This window comes from Galleria mellonella, unplaced genomic scaffold, assembly GCF_026898425.1.
Source record: "Galleria mellonella isolate WM207_F2 unplaced genomic scaffold, CSIRO_AGI_GalMel_v1 utg87, whole genome shotgun sequence".
Lineage (NCBI taxonomy): Eukaryota > Metazoa > Arthropoda > Insecta > Lepidoptera > Pyralidae > Galleria > Galleria mellonella.
The window spans coordinates 2155133-2175693 of NW_026442166.1; the positions used below are offsets into that span (position 1 = coordinate 2155133).

Below are 20561 nucleotides of genomic sequence, written 5' to 3' on the forward strand. Positions count from 1 at the left end.
ACAATAATAGAAAAGAAAATAAAACAATTCATTTTGCTGGTAATAGGAGCCGCTTCAGCTGTTTGTGGTCAGCAGCTCGCTGTGCTGCATTTTATTCACTTGTTTACATCTACTATTGTTGTCTAATTGGCAATTTTGTAATACTAGTTAGTACCTATACATTTCCCTTAGACAAGGTAAAAACAAATATTGTCATTCGATATTGCATAAAAAATCTATCGAGAGAATCGCTTCAGTCATCGCTCACGTAAAAAAGAATAAGACAGCGTACGTCGCCATCTTATTCTATCCCATACATTCGCTATGATCAAATGATAATAATTAACATTATTTTGAACACATTATTGATAATTATATAATCGGAACTATCAACAATACTGGACACCGATTATTAGGTTATAATCGTTTAAAATGCATAATTCATTATACTGCTACAATCGATTTTTAGATTATTCTCGGTGAATACCATCGATTCATTGTAATCGAAGCAAAACTAAGCCCGCATTGCATTCCACCAACTTTCCAGTCGCCAGTTGCTGTGTTTGAGCGTAACATTTCTTTATTTTTTACCATCACGTAACTCGAGGCTGTTTTTGTGGACCACGCAAAGAGCTCGTGTATCGTGCGATACAGATTTCACGAAGAAAAAAGTTTTGGAAAAAAAGTAAAAAAAAAAGAAAAAAAGTGAGACAGGCGGCCGGCACCGCCTGCTTCGTGTCAGCCCGGTGGCATGGCACCGCGACGGTGTGATACACATTGGAATAAATTTCTCGAAATAAAACTTAAGGATAAAAACAATCTATACACTTACATAATAAAAATATTGATCGATTTACCAGAGCAAGACCAAAGTCGTCTAAATGAACAGACACAAGAATGCTAGTGAGGCACCGGTGAGAGATGATAAGTGAGAATAAAAAGGCAGGTCAGTTAGCCCATCGCGGTGAATATACCTGGAATTCAACACGATTATTTCCAGGAAGGACGACGTGAAGGTCGACCTGACAGGGTACAGTGCTAGCATTAAGACTGATAGTTCGCATCACTAACAAATTAACAATCTTTTCTCTCCAATATGCGATACTAGGTATTTATTATTTAAAGAATAATACGTGGTGCAAAAAAAAAAACTTAATCTCTGTATGTCACACTCATATTTTTGCCGTGAAACAGTTGTGTTTGCTTATCTGTGTTTAGAAATAGAAAAAAAAATTATCCCAGGTTTGAATTTGAAGGATGGGATATAGCAATGAAATTAAAGCATGTGAAGGTGCTTCCATACCTCAAGAAGGACAAAGCATAAGAGGTACCTTACGTATCACATGGGGTTTAAAAATTACTTATCTACTCACTTTATTGAAATAAAGGACATTATTTTATATTCCACCGATTTTTTTTTTCTGTTAAAAATCCTAATATTCTTTATTTATTTTAAAATTACAAATGCTAATTTTTTGTTTTTAAAATTGAAAAAAAAATTGTGATATCTTTAGAACAGTCTTGTCGTTTTGTAATCTCATGTAAACTGTACAATCCAGTATCGTTGCATGCCGTCGCACACGGGTTCCTGCTGTCATGTCCCCTGCCTACTTACATTTGCATAAAACTAGAACAAAAATAACTCCTAACTCAATGTAATAAAGTTTATTATGATAGCAAACCAGTGTTTGCCAGCAAACATCGCCCCGTCTGTGGATATCGCTATCTGATATTTTAAAACAGACCCTGTGTTCTAAGCAATAGAGTACTCGAAATAATATATTTTGTTGCATCCAAATTATCTCTAAGTCGAGGGCATAAGAGCGATTTTTATATTATAACTGATTAAACAAAGTGACCTATTTAAAAATATTGCTTGTTTAAATTTAGATCTTACGTGTTGGGGTTAAGAGCTTTAAATTATTGCATAATATTTTATCAACCCTCAAGACGCTATCGAGTTTTATACGTCTGCTTGTCAATTGATATACAGTACTTGCGGCTACTCGAAACTTTGTGTATGACTATACCTTTGTATCGGGTGGAAAGGAATTGTCAGTAATGGGGTTTCACAATCCCATTACAAGCAATATACCTTATCAGGTCGACCTTCACGCGATTCCCCCTGGAAAACCCATCATGGATATTTTTTTATTAAATTTGTCACAATGGGCCAACTGACCTTTCGTTGTTACCTATCATCTTTCACTGGTGCCCGGTCATTTTTACTCATTAAAAAAAGTTTAGTAATGTCGACTACCAGTCCCATTGCTACCAATATACTCTGTCAGGTCGACCTCCACGTGGTGCCCCTAGAAACCATCATACATTTTAGCAATTATAATCCCAATAAAACCATTGAATTTCCATCCACTTAAACAGTCCATATTCTAATTACCTTAGGACTGGGGGGAAAGGGATTGTTAGTAATGGAGACTGAGAATCCCATTGCTAGCAATATACCCAACCAAGTCGACCTCCTCGCGGTTCTCCTGGTTAACTGGCCTGTTTTCGTTCTCATCTATCACCCTTCACTGGTGCTCCGCCATCGTATCCCGTTAGCGCAGGCGGGGTTACCATACCATTTTCACCCATAAAAAAAATTACCTTAGGACTTTTTTTCTAAAATAAATACTTTACGACTAGACAACGCCAAATGTTACAGTATTAGAGTTCTATTTATATACATATTGATTTAAAAAAAAAAACATCTTATCAAACGCGGAACCCTCTAGGTACATACGAACGTCACATATGTATAATAAAGATAAATATTTATAACTGGTATACATGACGTAGCCACTAAGGTTATCAGTGTCGTTATCCTTGTATGATAAGAGAAGAGTATCAAATAATATTCCAACAATAAGACTCGTCCAGGGTGGAAAGGGATTGTTAGTAATGGAGACTGAGACTCCCATTGCTAGCAATATACCCAACCAGGTCGACCTCCTCGCGGTTCCCCCTGGAAACTATCATGGTTAATTCCTGATGAATTCATCATGATGGGCTAACTGGCCTGTTTTCATTCTACTCTATCACCCTTCACTGGTGCTCCGCTAGCATATGCCGTTAGCGCAGGCGGAGTTACCATACCATTTTCACCCATCAAAAAAAAAATGAAAGGGTCGGTAATATATAGCAATATCTATATATTTTTGTTAGAATTATATATACTGGTATATACCTACTGGTCTAAAAGTCTGTTATCCAAAAAATAATATTGGACTTCTTAACATATTCGAAAATAGATATCCGACCGATATGGGCGTTATCGAAACGGGTGATGACCTTTTTCCCGGCATCAGTGTCCAGAGGAACGCAATATCGGATCGGTATCCATATTATATCCGTGCCTAGTAGGCAGTAATAGTAAAAACACAATTGCATACGGTAGATAATTTAGTAAGTATAGTCTCATTCAATAGAACTGAGCAAAAATGTAAATAAGCTCATAATTGTGCGTGCTACGTGGTTTCTGAATGCTAATGTAACATAAATTCTGTAACTTGTATTTTTATTGATAATAAAATAAAAAAAAAATTGATCCGTCTATAAGACAGTCTGTATAAATAAAATAATCCTATAATAATACAAATCAATAATTAAATTGTATTAAAAAAAAACTTCAGTTGTGGCAAAACCAGTTATTTTGCTTTAAAAACTAAATTATTGAGAGTCTTTTTTTATATATATATAAAATTTGGTAAAGCCTGTAAGTATAATCGTTTCAGATAAAAAAAGAATTTTCTAATTTTTTTTTTTTATAAAATTTGATAAAGTCTGTATAATCGTTTCAGATAAAAAAGAATTTTCCAATTCGATTTACAAACTGACGGAGTTATGAGGTAACGAACATAAAAAAATACGCTTTTAAAAAAAGAACGTCGTTCTTTTTTTAAAAGTCGTTTGATTGATTGAATGGCTACGGTAACCACTTACCATCAGGCGGCCCGTATGCTTGTTTGCCACCTCAGTGGTATAAAAAAAAATGTTTAGATTTTATAACGTGAGAATGTTTCTGTGATAATTGTAACAAAACTTACCCTTACCACTTTTTTACATTCTATTGAAATGAACAATAGCTCATTTGAAACTTTTTTTTATCTATTAATTAAATTGTTCGAATAATTAAAGGAATTAATAATAGATATTACTAATATTTATTTATTTATTTAACTCTATATTGCACCATAAATAAAAATATACAATGACAAGTGAATAATTCAAGTGAAATACAGTAACATAAATACAGATTGAAATATACACATAAAAACTAACATTTGTGCATTTAGACAAAATACTAAATTGAGTGATACTAAAAGCCCTTGATTACTACTTAATATAATTTTGAAAGAACTTTTTATTCTTTATACATAGTTCTCAGCAGAGCGAAATAAGACCACGAGCGACTGAGGATCTGTAATAAAAAAAAAAACAATATGTATTATATAACAGCGGGGTATCAATGGAAAATGATGAGGATGAAGATAGGTTTTTTTTTTTTGATGGGTGAAAATGGTGTGGTAACCCGCCCGCGCTAACGGAATACGCTGGCGGAGCACCAGTGAAGGGTGATAGATGAGAATGAAAACAGGCCAGTTAGCCCATCATGATGAATTCATCAGGAATTAACCATGATAGTTTCCAGGGAGAACCGCGAGAAGGTCGACCTGGTTGGGTATATTTCTAGCAATAGGATTCTTAGTCTCCATTACTAACAATCCCTTTCCCCCTGGATTAAGATAGGTTAGTTGGCTCATCATGACCAATATGATAGGAATTAACCACGATGCTTTCCAGAGAGGACCATGTAGAGGTCGATCTGACATGGTTTATTTTTTGTAATAGATAAAAATGGAATGATCGCCCTGCCTGCGCCCTGATGCTATTGGTTTTCGAATCCCCATTCCTGCTGTATGGTTTTGGCATAGAATAAGCTACCCCTTCCATTCCCGTGGATGTCGTAAGAGGCGACTAAGAAAACTTAATGAAAGAGAGATGAGCAGCAGCGTCCCTCTTAAAACATCACAAAAGTCAAACTGCGGTTGCCATACCACCTGCCAAGCGTGATAACTATTAACTAACCCCCTAACAGAGTTCCTCCTATGTCCAACAGCATTACTTAATAATAATAATAAAATTCCCCATTACTAGCAATCCCTATCCCCTCCTGAAGGTGGAAATTGACACTTTTGAGAATTAAAGCATGGCAACATACATACTTCGGAACCATCATGGGTATTATTGGGTACCAAATTGCTAAATGTCTAAATATGTAAGGTGGCGTTTAAAAAAAAAAACCGACTTAAATTGTGGCACAACCAGTTATTTCTAAAATTAAACTACTCATTCGATTTTAATAAAATTTCTATAGGACCAATTTGTGAGTATATCCTTTGAGATAAAAAAAAAAATCTTTTCATATTAGTTTATAACTGATGAAGTTATAAGGTAACAAACACGAAAAAGAAACTCGTAGAATTGAATTTAGAACATCCTTCTATTTTTTTTTATACAACTTAAAATGGCAAACAAGCTGACGGCCCACCTGATGGAAAGTGGTAAACGTCGCCTATAGACATGAGCAGTACCATGAACATTACAGAGTATACTGTTTCGCCCATCATACCCCCCATGCGTTGCCATTTCTGAGGACTCAGGTGTTATTCCTCTGTACCCTGTAAATTCACGCCATACCCCATCCTTCAAACCGAAACACAGCCATGCAAACACAACTGCTTCACGGTTGAAACACGAATGAGACAGAGGTACCCAAGCAATCGACTTTTGTACAAAGTCTCCCTCTGTTTAAAGTATGTTAAAATATTATTAATTAATATTACATACCGTGGTAAATGCACTCAAGTTCAAATCGGCAAACTTCGCAGCCGTCAGCTTGCATGGCTTTTGGGTCCTGTGACATAACAGTGTATATAGATAGATACTCTTTATTGTTACCTCCAAAAGATTACAATAGTAAACTTATTATAAACATAAACAATTAAAAGAAATAATCACAATGAGAAAACAATGTATATGTTACTGTAAAAGCCCACACATTGGTAAATCTTAAGTTATATCAGTAAAAATTATTAATTCACTCTTGCCCCACCTGCCCATTTCTATCTGTTCTCCTTTAACCAAAGGTTGTCTGTAAGAGATTGCCCTAGCGATAAGATTGTCTTTTGTACCTCTATGTGTATATTTCGATCTGTATTTATGTTACTGTAAAATAAAAAATAAATAAATAAATAAATCTTTATCTAATCAGGATTTACCAATTTGACTTACCATACCAGTTATAATCATAGCTTCCGATGTAAAGCCAGAAAATGTTTGAACAAGATACCATTTCCCATTAGATCGATCGCCACTAAGTCTAACTTCAAAATTAATTTAAAAAAAAACCTTAATTGAAAGGCAAAAGTTAAATATTCCAGCAAGTTACCTCTCTGTTCCTTTTGTATGCTAGATTAACTATCATATTGCTGTTTACCGTATAGATAATCTAGTAGTATTGTTTTATTGTTACCCTATACCCTTCGGCCACAACTGGATATCAGTGTTTTGCTCTTTTGAGGGCGAAGCAATAAACTGAGTTGTGACCATTTTGTATTGTTATGGCACACGCACAAAAGGAAAAATTGTCTCTCGGCTTTTATGTATTTTATTTTAATCATTTCTCTTATCTTGCTTTTGTTTTATGTATATCTGTATTTGTTATAAATTGTGTGCTGTAAGTATTGCAAATAAATTATATATCTAAAAATTTTTATATTAATAAACAAAAAATTGGCATACCTAATAGGTACGTAGCGGAAATATTTATTGCCTGAATGCCTGAATGTGACAGAGAGTGATCTCTGACTACCCCTCATCTAATGGTATCTGTTATTTATTTAGAATATAATATCAAATGGAGGCGAATGTAATGGACACATACAATACAGTTTATTTATATATCTTTTTATTGTTATTTTTAATGAGGAGTTTCGCGACTGACTCTTGGCCACAACAGAACATCAGTGTTTTGCTCTTTTAAGGGTAAAGCAATAAACTGAGTTGTTACCATTTTGTGTTACTATGGCACACGCATGAAGGAAGGGAAAGAAAGGAGATTGTTAGTTTATATATTTTTTTTTTTTTATTTGTGCTTTTTTATTTTCATTCTTTTATCTCTTTTACTGTGTATTATGTGTATGTTTTTTTTATTGTAATTTGTGTGCTGTAAGTAATGTAAATAAATTATCTATCTATCTATATAAGTTACCGTATAATAATGAGTAGTATACATTTCTTGATCTCTTGATCTGTCTCGTACCACAACGAATTGTATATACCTCCAGTTAACTGGATACTCTGGAAATAAAAAAAAAAATTAAAAAAAATTGGTACGTACCCAAAGTACTTAAATTAATTGCCTACATTTGCTGAGCGTTAGAATCTAATGTAGCAGGGGCGAGCCTACCGCCGTCAGCCGGATTGATTCGGTTTGTTTTCTATGTTTCCTATCAGTGGAGAGTTAGTTGTAAATTTAAAATGTGACAATTAAATTTGTTTAATGTTGTATTTATATCATCGTCATCATCATCTCAGTCATTATTCGTCCACTGCTAAACATAGGCCTCCCCCATAGACTGCCATAAGGAACGGTACTGAGCTATCTGTATTTATATATTTGTATAGAGTTAATAAAAGATGATATTCTTTGCTAGCTGTCCAATTTACTTTTTACTGCTTAATTCAAAACACATTTTATATTATACTTACCACAGGGAGACTTTGTACAAAAGTCGAATGCTTGGGTACCTCTGTCCTATTCGTGTTTCTACCGTGAAGCAGTTGTGTTTGCATGGCTTCGGTTTGAAAGGTGGGATATGGCAGTGGATTTACAAGGTACAGAAGGATAACACCTGAGCCCTCAGGAATGGCAACGCATGGGAGCTATCATGGGCGTAACAGTATACTCTGTTATGTCCATGGTACTGCTCATAGGCATCGGCTACGGTTCCATCAGATGGTTCGACAGCATGTTTACCGTTCTAAGTTGCATAAAAAAGTAGGCAGTACAATAAATTGAAAAACTAAACATAGAAAAGTCGCCTGTAAGATAAATCTGTCTGCGGCAGTTAAAGAGACAACAATGTATAACTTGATAAGTATATTAACTTACCGAATTCATAAGTAGATCTCCGAAATAACAAAGCAATGATATTTGTGATAAACTCATATACAAGAAGGTGCCAAACAGTATGATCACCGATGTATCTTTCAGGGTCTAAAACATATAAAATCATCATCATAAACTGTAAGTTCATCATTATCATATCACCCTTTAATTGGCCACTGCTGAACATAAGCCTCCTTTGGGGGGTTTTGCCAGTAGTTGACACCCTTGGCAGGCGGATTAGCAATCTTAGTTAGGCTTTGGAGATGTTTTAAGAGTGACGCTGCTGTTCATTCCTCGCCGTCCTTTAGTCGCCTCTTACGACACCCACGGGAGGGGAAAAGGGATTGTTAGGAAACCATGAATTTACAACGAAACCAGGAATGGCAACGCATGGGGGGTATCATGGGCGAAACAGTATACTCTGTTATGTCCATGGTACTGCTCATGTCTATAAGCGACGGTTACCACTTTCCATCAGGTGGGCCGTCAGCTTGTTTGCCATTCTAAGTTGTATAAAAAATATATATATAAAAAAAAGAGTGGGGGTCAACCTGAGAAGATAGTGCTAGTGAGGGGATTAGGCCCCGTTACTATACCGATATTTACCGATACCTAGATACGCTAACAGTTTATTTATCAAATTACGGTAATACACATTAAAATTTACCGTTATATTGAATCCGCTTAGGCATATAAGGACAGAACTCGTGACAATGTTGAAAAGCGTCGATTTCGAATATAGAATCTCGACTTGATTCACCAGCCTGCAATTAATATGATAATGAGTATTTATTACTTCGTAAATAAGTACATTTTGCTTCGCAAAAAGTTGCTTCAACGAGCACGCACACAAACAGTAAACGACGAGCTGTTTCATAGATTGGGAACTTACATTGAAACTACTTGAATTTAGAACACGGAATTACGTATCTGCATGTACTTACTCATATATTTCGCTTCACAAATAGCGAAATTTTGCTTCGAAACGTTTTTAATTGTGTCGCAAATAAAAATAGCAGTTTTAATTATGATAAAATTAAAATGGGACTCTGATGGAAACAAACACCATCGATTGTGAAAATTGACGAGAAGACTTTTGATGTAAATGAATAAATTAACAAAATTAATAGTATAAAATAATTAAAGTAAATTGACGTTAATTTTTCTACTACTAGCCGAATCCTGGAGCTATACACACATGTATTAGTATGTAAAGTATCCTATGTGTTAAGTTAGGATATAACCTACCCGTGTATTAAATTTCATTCAAATCCGTTGAGTAGTTTTTGTGTGAAAGAATAACATTCATTCATCCATCCATTGTTTATCGTCAAATTTTCACATTTGATAATTAATAGGATTTGACATTTAGTAGATGTTATTTCAATATAATCTCAATTCGATTACATCAAAAATTATTATGCAGTTCTGCGTAATACGACCAAAAAAATACAATTAAAAAATGAATTGAGAATCAACTTCTTCTGGAAATCGCTTAATAATTGAAACTAGGCTTATTATTCTGTCAAGTTTTTAAAAGTTTGTAACTTTTAAAAACTTTGCAGTTTCGACTACAAACTGGCCACTATTGTCTATGACTTTAGCAGGGCAGCACAAATTAATCTGTAAAAATGTCATGTTTTAAGCGGTCATAACAAGTCCCCAAAAGCTGTAAACTATTCAAAAACCGTAAGTAATAATAATAAAAAAATATTGTCCACTACCTGGGGATATTATGGACTTCCGTTCCCGTGGGAATTACGGGATTTATTCTTAGGGAGTGTCATAAAAGAAACCTAAATATATTGCAGTCGTCCATAGACTATCAAGTCCAAATTGTCATAAAATCTGTTCATCAATAAGCTATGCATGTCTGTCTGTCATGAATGTTTTATTAAATGGCTTCGCACGGACGCTATTACCTACTTATTTAGATATATCTTCTCTATCTCTAGTTATATCATCTCTCACAGTTAACTGTCTACTGCTAAACAATGATGGGAGCCAGTGGATACAGGTGGCTCAGAAGCTCACCTTCCTTTATGGCAGTCTATGGGAAGGTATGTTCAGCAGTGGACTTTATTTTATACTACTATTAAAATATAAATCACTAACTTTTGACCTCGACTTCACACGCGTGGAATTTGGAAGTAGGTAACTAAAGGTAAATTTGTGCGTGATGCCGAAATAAACAGAGAAAAAAATTAAAAAAGTATATCATGTTATATATATAATTTATTCAATATCTTCGATTTACTACTTTATTAATAAAGTTTTTTTTACAACACAGGGGGTAGACGAGCATGCGGCTCCCCTAATGGTAAATGACTACCGCCGCCCATGATCACCGTGTGCTGCCGGCATTTTAAAAAGGAACATGCTCTTTTCTTGATGGTTATAATGTTGTATCGGTTTGGAAATACTGCTACTGGAAGTTGATTCCAAAGTATTACCTAACTTACAGTTATATGAGATATACATTTATCCTTATAATAAAAGGATTCCAAACCTTCGCAGCCTTCCTACGCGATTGTTACGAGGCCACAGAAGCTATATGAACATATACACTATAATAATACAATAAACAGTTTAAACCGTCCGTCTGTTCGTGCATGCATGCATCACTGGCGACGCATGGCCGCACGCACGCATTGTATGCAAATTTGATGTTTACTGTGATGAATCTGACTTCTGAACACGCCGTCATAGGCGGGCTCACCATCCAAAGAGAATAAACTCTACTTCTATTTAATGGACATACAGATGGATGTTTGTTACTTTTTTACGCGAAAACTATTTAAAGGATTCGAATGAAATTTGGTACATGGGTAGGTTATAACAATACCATATTAGCTATATATATATATATATATATATATATATATATATATATATATATATATATATATATATATATATATATATATAATATTAAATGTCAACTGCTATACACAGACGGGAGGTCTGGGGTCTGGTTTGGGGTTTTTTTTATACAATTTAGAATGGCAAACAAGCTGACGGCCTCCTGATGGAAAATGGTAACCGTCGCGTATAGACCACACTACCACAGTATCGTTCGTGCGCCGAGCGTGGCAACTACTAGCAAAACCCACAGGTTTTGCTTTGTTTTGCCACAGGTTGGCAACCGCAGTTAGGCTTTGGTGTTGTTTTAAGAGACGCTACTGGCCATCCCTAGACTTTTAAGTTTTCTTAGTCGCCTCTTACGACACCAGCGGGAAAGAAAAAATATCTTAAATCAAAATATACTTTAAATATTAATGCACGTGAGCAAAGCCGCAGGTATTGCGAGTATACACACGATCTTTAAGCGAGTCAATTATGAGTTTTTTTTTTAAATTAACCAACCTTTCTGACTTCAAGAATCGAAAGAGGAGATCCTCAGTCTGTCTGCATTCTTTGTAGCTATTATACGCGATGACGACGCCAATTTTAAAGCGATTTTCACAGTTCTTTATGTAAGTGATAAAGTTAACTCCCTTGTTAGTCTCATATTAATTTACTAGCTGCATCCCGCGGGTTTAATCGCGTGAATGAGTACGTAATGTATCCTATGTGCTAAGTTAGAACATAAGCTACCCGTGTACCACATTTCATTCAAAAGTAGTTTTTACGTAAAAAGTAATAAACATCAAAATCCATTGTTAGAAACTTTCGCATTTAGAATATTAATAGAATTACTATCTTAGTAATGCTATTATCAAATCTACTGTTTTTTCTTGTGAAAGAAAAATTGTTTGTTGGGAAGCAAAATATACTTGTCGATTCCTTTTTTAATGGATGAGAATGGAATAGTAACCCCGCTTGCGCTATTAGTTAACGCTAGCGGGGCATCGGTGAGGGATGACAGGGGAGGATGAAACAGGTCAGTTGGCCAATCGTGACGAATTTATCAAAAAATAACTACGTTAGTTTCCAAGGGGAACCGCATGGAGGTCAACCTGTTGGGGTTGCTAGTAATGGATCTCTTTAGTAATAATCCCCTTACCCTCTTCTTGTAAATACATACACGATTCCGCGTTCCAAATTCAAATATTTTTTCTATTCAAAAAATCTCTTCTTTTATTAATACCCACATAATTATGTTCTCCGTCGAAGTCACGTTTTTTTGTTCCACAAAATAACTTTAAAAGAACTTTCCTTTACGCACGCTCCGTACAAAACTGAGTCTTTGCTTATTTTACACAATATCAAGGGGGTGAGTAATATAAAATAAATGTTACGGCTAAATTACCATTAAAAGTTGCGCGGTCGGTTTTATAAATTATTATAGATTTTTTTTTTTTATTTTAAAAAATTCTTTATTATCATTTTTCAATCACCGATGATTGTGACTTCATCGAAATACATTTATTGTCTTGGATTGTATATACAAAAAGTCTAAATGCAAATATTTTTAATGAAAATCATTTTTTTGAGTTAGGACGAAAGAAAGAAAGAAAGAAATATTTTTATTCCAGTAAATTTAGATTTAAGCATTTTTTATTTTTGTATTGCATGCAACATTTTGCATTGCTGGCTATCAATACGTTATTAAGGAAATCTACATACACCACATGCCATGTGGTCCTGGCATAAATTTGACCTCCCGTGGGTGTCGTAAGAGGCGACTAAGTGAATGTAATGGTAGAGAGATGGGCAGCAGCGTCCCTCATAAAACATCACCAAAAGCGTAACTGCGGTTACCAGCTTACCTATCAAACGTAGCAGATACTGGCAAAACCGGTCAAGGGGCAGCAAGCTTCAGCAGTGGACAGTTAATGTCTAATTCTAATATGATAATAATAAGTAAACCACAAACCCAGACATTAGTACCTAACCTCATTCCGCCTATAAAATATCACCGAGGCAATTAATTATCGGACGCCATTTTGTACAAAACGCGCTCAAGGGAAAGCCCAGTTCACATAATCAAGAAGTGGCAAAACCCGTATTGTGGTCAAAACAATACCCAGTGTATCGGAAATCTCCGTTATTCAGTTACAAAATATTATAAGTAATTAAGATATATAATATCATAAGACATTTTTCTTTTAATGGATGATAATGGAATGGTAACCCCACCCGCGCTATCGGTATACACAGGCGGGGCACCAGTGAAGGATGATAGGTGAGTATGAAGCAGATCAGTTAGCCCATCGTGACGAATTCAACAAGAATTGTTCACGATGGTTTCCAGGGGGAACCACGTGGAGGTCGACCTAATAAGGCATATTGCTAGCAATGGGGCTGTCAAACTCCATTGTTAACAATCCCTTTCGCCCATAAGACATATTGCTTATTGTTAATAAATAATGTAATGGCTGTGTTTCGGTTTGAAGGGTGGAATATAGCGTGAATTTACAGGGTACAGAGGAATAACACCTGGGTATCATGGGCGAAACAGTATACTCTATTATGTCCATGGTACTGCTCATGTCTATAGGTGACGGTTACCACTTTCCATCAGATGGGCCGTCAGCTTGTTTGCTATTCTAAGTTGTATAAAAAAAAATGTGAAATGATATGGTATTAATAAATAAGAGAGAGATTCGTGTTTGTACCGTGAAGCAGTCGTTTGCATGGCTGTGTTTCGGTTTGAAGGGTGGGATATGACAGTAAATTTACAGGGTACAGAGGAATAACACCTGAGTCCTCAGGAATGGCAACGCATGGGAGGTATCATGGGCGAAACAGTATACTCTGTTATGTCTATGGTACTGTTCATGTCTATAGGCGACGGTTATTACTTTCCATCAAGTAGACAGTCAGTTTATTTCCTATTTTAAGTTGCATAAAGAAATCCTGCATCTTATATTTTTTTTCTTGCAAACCCTAAAACCTAATTACCAATACATTTGTTTGCCACTAAAGTATCTGATAATTAAGACGTTTCCGTATCTAGTATATTACCTTTCACCTGTCCTGTCCACCTATTCTATGAATACTCACTCAATAAGTTCCTGATGTCTCACAATATTCTTCACCAGTTGAGCTCGAGTTTCCTCGGTTGAATCTTTTACCATGTTCTCAAAACGATGGCGCAATATCTTAAAATGCATTTGTATGTACGTGCATAGAGCGTAGAATAGTGTGTCTGAGCCGAAAACGTATGCCGCTACTATCACAGCTGAAAAAAATAAAAGCTAATGAACTATCTTAAAAAGAGAAAGAGAATGAGTTCCAGAAACTTAGATAGAGTAAAATTGAAATCTTTAGCATTTTTTGATGAGAATTTTCAGTTTAAAATTTTGGATTCTTCAAAACGATGGTATATTCATAAATGTATTCTGAGTAAGCACTTAGTCCAAGACCTTATTATTACTCTTACCGTCAAGTGAGGTAAGATCAAGTACAAATCCAACTTGTAATAAAAAAAAAAAACATTTTCACTATAGAAATGAAGATCGAAAAACGATAAAAATCCTTAGTACTACAGACTTAAAAGTTTTGAATATTCTTAATTACACTAAACATACAGTAGATAATAATAACAGTTAGAAATAATGTGAGCAAAGATGAATTTATCTCTAAAAGAGTTATCTTCCAATCAACCTAACACAATGACATAGGAGTTAGTGAGTGGACAACAGTAGTGTAAAACGGAAATTTAAATAACAATTATAATTTTTTGCCGCGTTTTAAGTTTTTGACTCGAGAAATTTCTATTTTACTATTTTATATGTTATCGATAGATTCTTATTTTTATAAACACGCTAATGATTTCACCCTGTATAGAAGATCCATTTGGGATTCTAAAGTACTCTGTAACAAAAGTAAAAGTTTTGTTTGAAGGTCCTTAATTTTTAAAACTAATCTAGAAGCCATAAATATTTCACTCTTTTTCTGCTTAATTTATCTCTGTAGTAAGAACAATAGAATTTTCATTTAATTTTATCACACCTTTGGTGAAACATCAACATCATCATCTCAGCCATTATCCGTCCTTTGCTGAACATAGGCCTTTTATAAAAATAATACATTGATTCTATTACTCACTTGACCAAACATGGTGAAGGTACACGATCGGCCACCTCTCCTTAGTAAAGGGATCGAAGAAATATATCACCTGATATGGGAACATATACTTAGTTTCACCGGTCTGATAGTAATGAAAAGCCATTGATACAACTGGTATAAGGGAAAACGAGACTACAACTGGAGTACAAACGTAGTACAATAGTGAAATGACTAAATTCAAGCATTTCACAGAATTTTTAACTATTTTCTCTTCAATTTCGTCTACATCTACATCTGGGACATCATTTCCTTCTAATGTTGGATGCATACTTCTCAGTTTGTTGAGAACATTAATAATTAAATCTTCGTGGTAAAAAAGAAACACACATTTAGCAGTTCCTAAAAGAGCTATTATTATACACGGAGCACAAAAGGAAAGTTCCAGAAAACTTTTGCCAGTTTGCATCTCTTTAAAGAACCACCAAAATTCTGCACCTATATCTGTATATAGGAATGATAAATTAAAATAAAATAGATAGTGAAGCAGCTTCGCCACAAATCTATTGTAATTTGTTCGATCGATTCGTATACCAGTAATTAATAGTGATAATTTAGTTAGTTTTAATGATTTTTCGAAAACGACTTTAGTCATTTTTGTGTTTCCAGTATCTTAATTAAAATATCCCGTTACATTTAACTATTAAAAGAAATCTATTTATATTTATATTCTCCACATTATTATATTGATATTAATGACTTTTTTAAATCACAAAATAGCCGAATCTAGTTTTATAAAATGTTCTATCTAATTTTTTTTTTAATTCGACTAACTATTTCGACGCTATGAAATACAATGATAAATTTACTATTGTAAGTAATAATGTAATAAACTTAATTACAGCTCTCATTTTGAGACTAAACCAGGACAATATAATATTCCGTATACTGTTCGTCAACAACAAACAACTTAATAAATAAATCCCTTTTATTTCAACATTCTAGACTCCTTCATGTTAATTACTAGTGCCTATACTAATTGGTATGTAGGTATCAATCATCTGTCATCTTATAAAGAAAGAACTTAATGAGTAGATCGTATCGTAAAATACGTCTTTTATATTTTAATTAGTACCTAATAAGTTATCTACTGTCCTTTTAACTTTTTTTTTTTATACAACTTAGAATAGCAAACAAGCTGACGGCCCACCTGATGAAAATGGTAACCGTCGCCTATAGACATGAGCAGTACCATGGATATAACAAAGCATACTGTTTCGCCCATGATACCCCCCATGCGTTGCCATTCCTGAGGACTCAGGTGTTATTCCTCTGTACCTAGTAAATTCACGCTATATCCCACCCTTCAAACCGAAACACAGCCATGCAAACACAACTGCTTCACGGTAGACACACGAATGAGACAGAGGTACCCAAGCAATTGACTTTTGTACAAAGTCTCCCTCTGGTAGAAACGTATACTTAATATTAGAAAATATTTTTTATATAATATATTATTTTTTTTATTTCATTTTTATTATTGTAGCACCACCAAAGTTATGGTATTAGATATTAGAAAGTTTACACACTGTGGATAGTCCGAGAAGAAAGTTAATTTGTCTCCGCAGGTTATTAGGTGGATAATATTATATTACTTCGGGAAGTATTATAAAATCAGACCACGAATTAATCCTGTACTTACGGAGTCATTTTTAAATTGTTTTTTTATTGTAATATTCAAATAGATTTTTTCTTTTAGAAAAAGAATGGTAAGGAATTAGATCTATGTTTCGGATCGAAACACACTGTTTTGCATTTTGGTGACTTCGCGCGTTTATAGTGTAATGCTACGAGATTTAGACATAATGATAAGGACAAAGTTATAATTTAATCTCTAGGTATTGTTCATTTACATGTGCACAGTTAATTTAGTTATGTCGAGTACTAAAATGCAAAGTACAAAGGCAAAGTGTTGAGGTCGAAAAAAAAGATATATATGAGTTTTGTCTATATTGGTTTTGCCACAATTGAAATCGGGTTGCTTTTTGTGGAACACAATTTAATTTGTTACTCCAAATTGCAAAAAAAAGTCGTGTAGATTCAATACTCACTTGACCAAACATGATAAAGGTATACGAACGGCCACCTCTCTCTGGTAAAGGGATCGAAGAAGTATGTCACTATATATGGAAAAACAACCTTAAATTCGCCAGTATGGTTATAATTATTGACCATTGCTACAATTGAGACAATAGGGAAAGCTATTGTCACCGAGACGGTTATGTAAACAAGCATCATAACTACCAAATTCAAGAGCTTCACTGCATCTTTAACTATCTTTGTTTGAATCTCGTCCATATCTTCATCATCCGCCTCCGGGTGTATGCTTCTCAATTTATTGACGATATTAATAAGCAAATCTTGGTGATAAAAAAGAAACACAACTTTAACAGTACTCAAAACAGATATTCCTATACAGGGAATAGAAAAAGAAATCTCTAGGAAACTTTTGCCCATTACAATCGCATCAAATACCCCCCAGCTTTGCCCAATTATATTCGAGTATAGGAATGAAAAATGAAAATAAAACACACAGAAGAGTAGCTTCTGTACAAATCTATTATTCTTTTTACGTGCGATTTGTATTCCAGCAAATACAAATATCAATTTGGTTAGTTTTAATGATGTTTCGAAAGATGATTTGGTCATTTTTATAAATTTTTCGTATTTCAAATAAAATTTTGTAATAATAACACTTTACATAGAATATCTGTGTTTTTTTTATTAAATAAATATGTTGTTATTGTATAATCAACATTTCTTTGCCCAGTATCTGCCAATTCTTTTTTTAAGTCGTCTCACTCTTTCGATGTTGTATGATACAATGATGTTATAAATGCATCAAAGATATTGCAGATCTCTTATATACTTTCATTTCCATCTATTTTATTCATTAGTGGAAAATATACAAAATGTTCAGTAAATCTCTTTGACGTCAATATAATATTGTCTTTACCATATAATTTACTCAATTTTAATTATTGGTACCATAATTAGTAATATATACGTAAATGTCGATCATCGTAGTATGAACTTGACGACTATATCGCATCGTAAAGTGACATTTATTTATTCACTTTACATACTTGGATTGAATTATTATTAATAACTGAAGTGAATTTACTAGGTACAGAGGAATAACACCTTAGTCCTCAGGAATGGCAACGCATGGGGGTATCATGGGCGAAACAGTATACTCTCTCCATGGCTGTCATAATGACACACAAAAGTATTAAATTATAATGTTAATAGAACATATGTTTTGAATTTATGTGCATATCATATTATAATTATGTAAACCTTCCAAATTGATCGCCTATTTTTAATTTAACTGATTTATATTTTAGATCATTAAAAATTAAAAAAAAATAATTATATGAGTAAAATAATATTATTTCAGCCGTTAGCTTGGCAGGCTGGTTGGCAACCGCAGTCCTAACTGCTGATGCCAACCAGCCTGTCAAGTGTGGTAACTACTGGTATAACCTCCCAAGGTAAAAGCTGATAAGATGAAGATGATAACGTACTCCAAAATAATTCTAAGAAACAACATGCAGGGTGATATCTAAATTAAAAAAACATGTAAAAACTGTACACTTTTCCCAAAGAAACATAGGTCAAAAACGTCAAAAACAAAATTAAGCCCAGCAATCTTTAATAGTTTTTAGGATTCTATACCAAAAAGCATAAAAGAACCTTAATGGTGCTACTTTATCCGTTCATCCGTCCATTTTTCACAGTGTTATATCTTAACTACTAAATGCTATTGATTTAAAATTTGATATACTTTTACATATTATTGGCTCGCACATCATCTTCGCACATCTTCATTTCAGCCATTATCCATCTAATGCTAGACATAGGTCTCCCCCATAGACTGCTTCCTGCTTCTCCCATAGAATAACTAACGGTCCTGAGCCACCTGCATCTACTAACTCCCTGCAATATATTAGAAGTCGTCACTCCATCTAGTGGGGGGTCGTCCCACACTACGTTTGCCCGTACATATTGCAACGGAAATAAATGAAAATTATTTTTATTTCATTTGCTAGCTTGTCTAAAAGGAGAAGGATAATAAGATAATAAAAGACATATTTCAGTATCACAGATTTGAAAAAAAAAAACTCCTTTTTCGACTACTTATTAATATATTTGTATAATTGAAGATATATTCTGTATTATTCTAAAAGATTTTCTTATTAAATAATATAAGAAGACAGCGAGATTGTATAAAGAAAATAAAGTCATAGAGATTCGATACTCACTTGACCAAATATGGTGAAGGAACACGAACGGCCACCTCTCCCTAGTAAATGGATCGAAGAAGTATGCCACAAGATATGGAAACGTAATCTTCAATTCGCCAGTCTGGTTGTAATAGCTGATCATTTTAAAAATTGACACGAGAGGAAAAGCTATTGTCACCGGGGCGCATACGTAAAACATCAGTGAAACTACCGAATTCACGAGCTTCACTGAATCTTTAACTATCTTTGCTTGAACTTCGTCTATATCTTCATCATCCAGCTCCGGATGTATACCTCTCAATTTATTGACGACTTTAATAAGCAAGTCTTGGTGATGAAAAATAAACACAGCTTTAACAGTACCCAAAACAGATATTAGTATACACGGAATGGAGAAAGAAAGTTCGAGAAAATTTTTGCCCAATACAATCGCGTCAAGTAGCCACCAGCATTCCCCAATTATATCCGTGTATATGAATGAGAAATTAAAATAAAACACATAACAGAACAACTTCTGTACAAATCTATTGTTGTTTGAACGTTTGATTTGTATTCCAGAAATGTATAATGTTAATTTGGTTAGTTTCAATGATTTTTCGAAAAATACTTTATTCGTCATTTCAATATTGTTTCGTTTTCGAATTTTATTAACGCTTTATATTCAATATCTGCTTCTTGTAAACTAAATACTGTACCATCAACATTTCTTTACACAGTATTTATAATTTTTTTTACATCGTCCAACTCTTTGGTTGTTTTTAAACATAATGGTTTTATTTTATTGCTATAGATATTAAATGCATCAAAAATAATTACAGACTGTTCAATTCCTTTTTTATTATTGTTAGTGGAAAATTAAAATGATCAGTAAATCTCTTTGTTTAACATATAATCTACTTAATTTTAGTTACTGCTATAGTAATTAGTAATTTTAAGTACCAATCATTTAGCGTCGTTGTACGAACGTAATGACTATATTGAGTACAAAAAAAAAAAACATCGTTTGTACTTTTTAATTAAAAACATTAGTGCCTCTAATTATAAATGTTTCACTAGTAATTACTCATGACTTCATTCGTATTATTATGCATGATGATTCTTTAAATGGATTGAAAATAAAATGACAATTCCGCGTGCACTATCAGTGA

The 20561-nt window shown here is 34.0% G+C and overlaps 1 protein-coding gene across 4 annotated transcripts; it reads right to left on the minus strand.

Annotated features, from left to right (window-relative positions):
• Window positions 1-4136: 4136 nt before the first annotated feature.
• LOC113523566 (odorant receptor 4) lies at window positions 4137-20047 on the minus strand. 4 transcript variants are annotated; one of them, XM_052902128.1, is made up of 8 exons: window positions 17218-17354; window positions 15149-15218; window positions 14102-14279; window positions 8820-8916; window positions 8156-8260; window positions 7253-7341; window positions 5830-5896; window positions 4137-4399 (listed from the first exon to the last, which is right to left on the minus strand). In XM_052902128.1, exons 1-8 carry the CDS (start codon window positions 17227-17229, stop codon window positions 4343-4345), a joined length of 675 nt encoding a protein of 224 aa, XP_052758088.1. In that variant the 5' UTR covers window positions 17230-17354; the 3' UTR covers window positions 4137-4342. The 4 variants fall into 4 exon arrangements, with proteins under 4 accessions (XP_052758088.1, XP_052758086.1, XP_052758087.1 ...); XM_052902126.1 differs by lacking the exons at window positions 15149-15218; window positions 17218-17354 and adding an exon at window positions 19432-20047; XM_052902127.1 differs by lacking the exon at window positions 15149-15218 and having other exon boundaries at window positions 17218-18007.
• Between the last annotated feature and the right edge of the window lie 514 nt (window positions 20048-20561).

What these genes read in the sequence shown, in the direction of transcription:
- LOC113523566 (XM_052902125.1), bottom strand. Translation starts at nt 15,761, where the DNA reads ATGACTAAAGTCGTTTTCGAAAAATCATTAAAACTAACTAAATTATCA. An exon ending in CCTTCACCATGTTTGGTCAA is followed by an intron (nt 14,280 to 15,148) that starts GTGAGTAATAGA and finishes TATTTTTTTCAG; the next exon opens with CTGTGATAGTAGCGGCATAC. An exon ending in GAGATCTACTTATGAATTCG is followed by an intron (nt 7,342 to 8,155) that starts GTAAGTTAATAT and finishes TTTTATTTCCAG; the next exon opens with AGTATCCAGTTAACTGGAGG.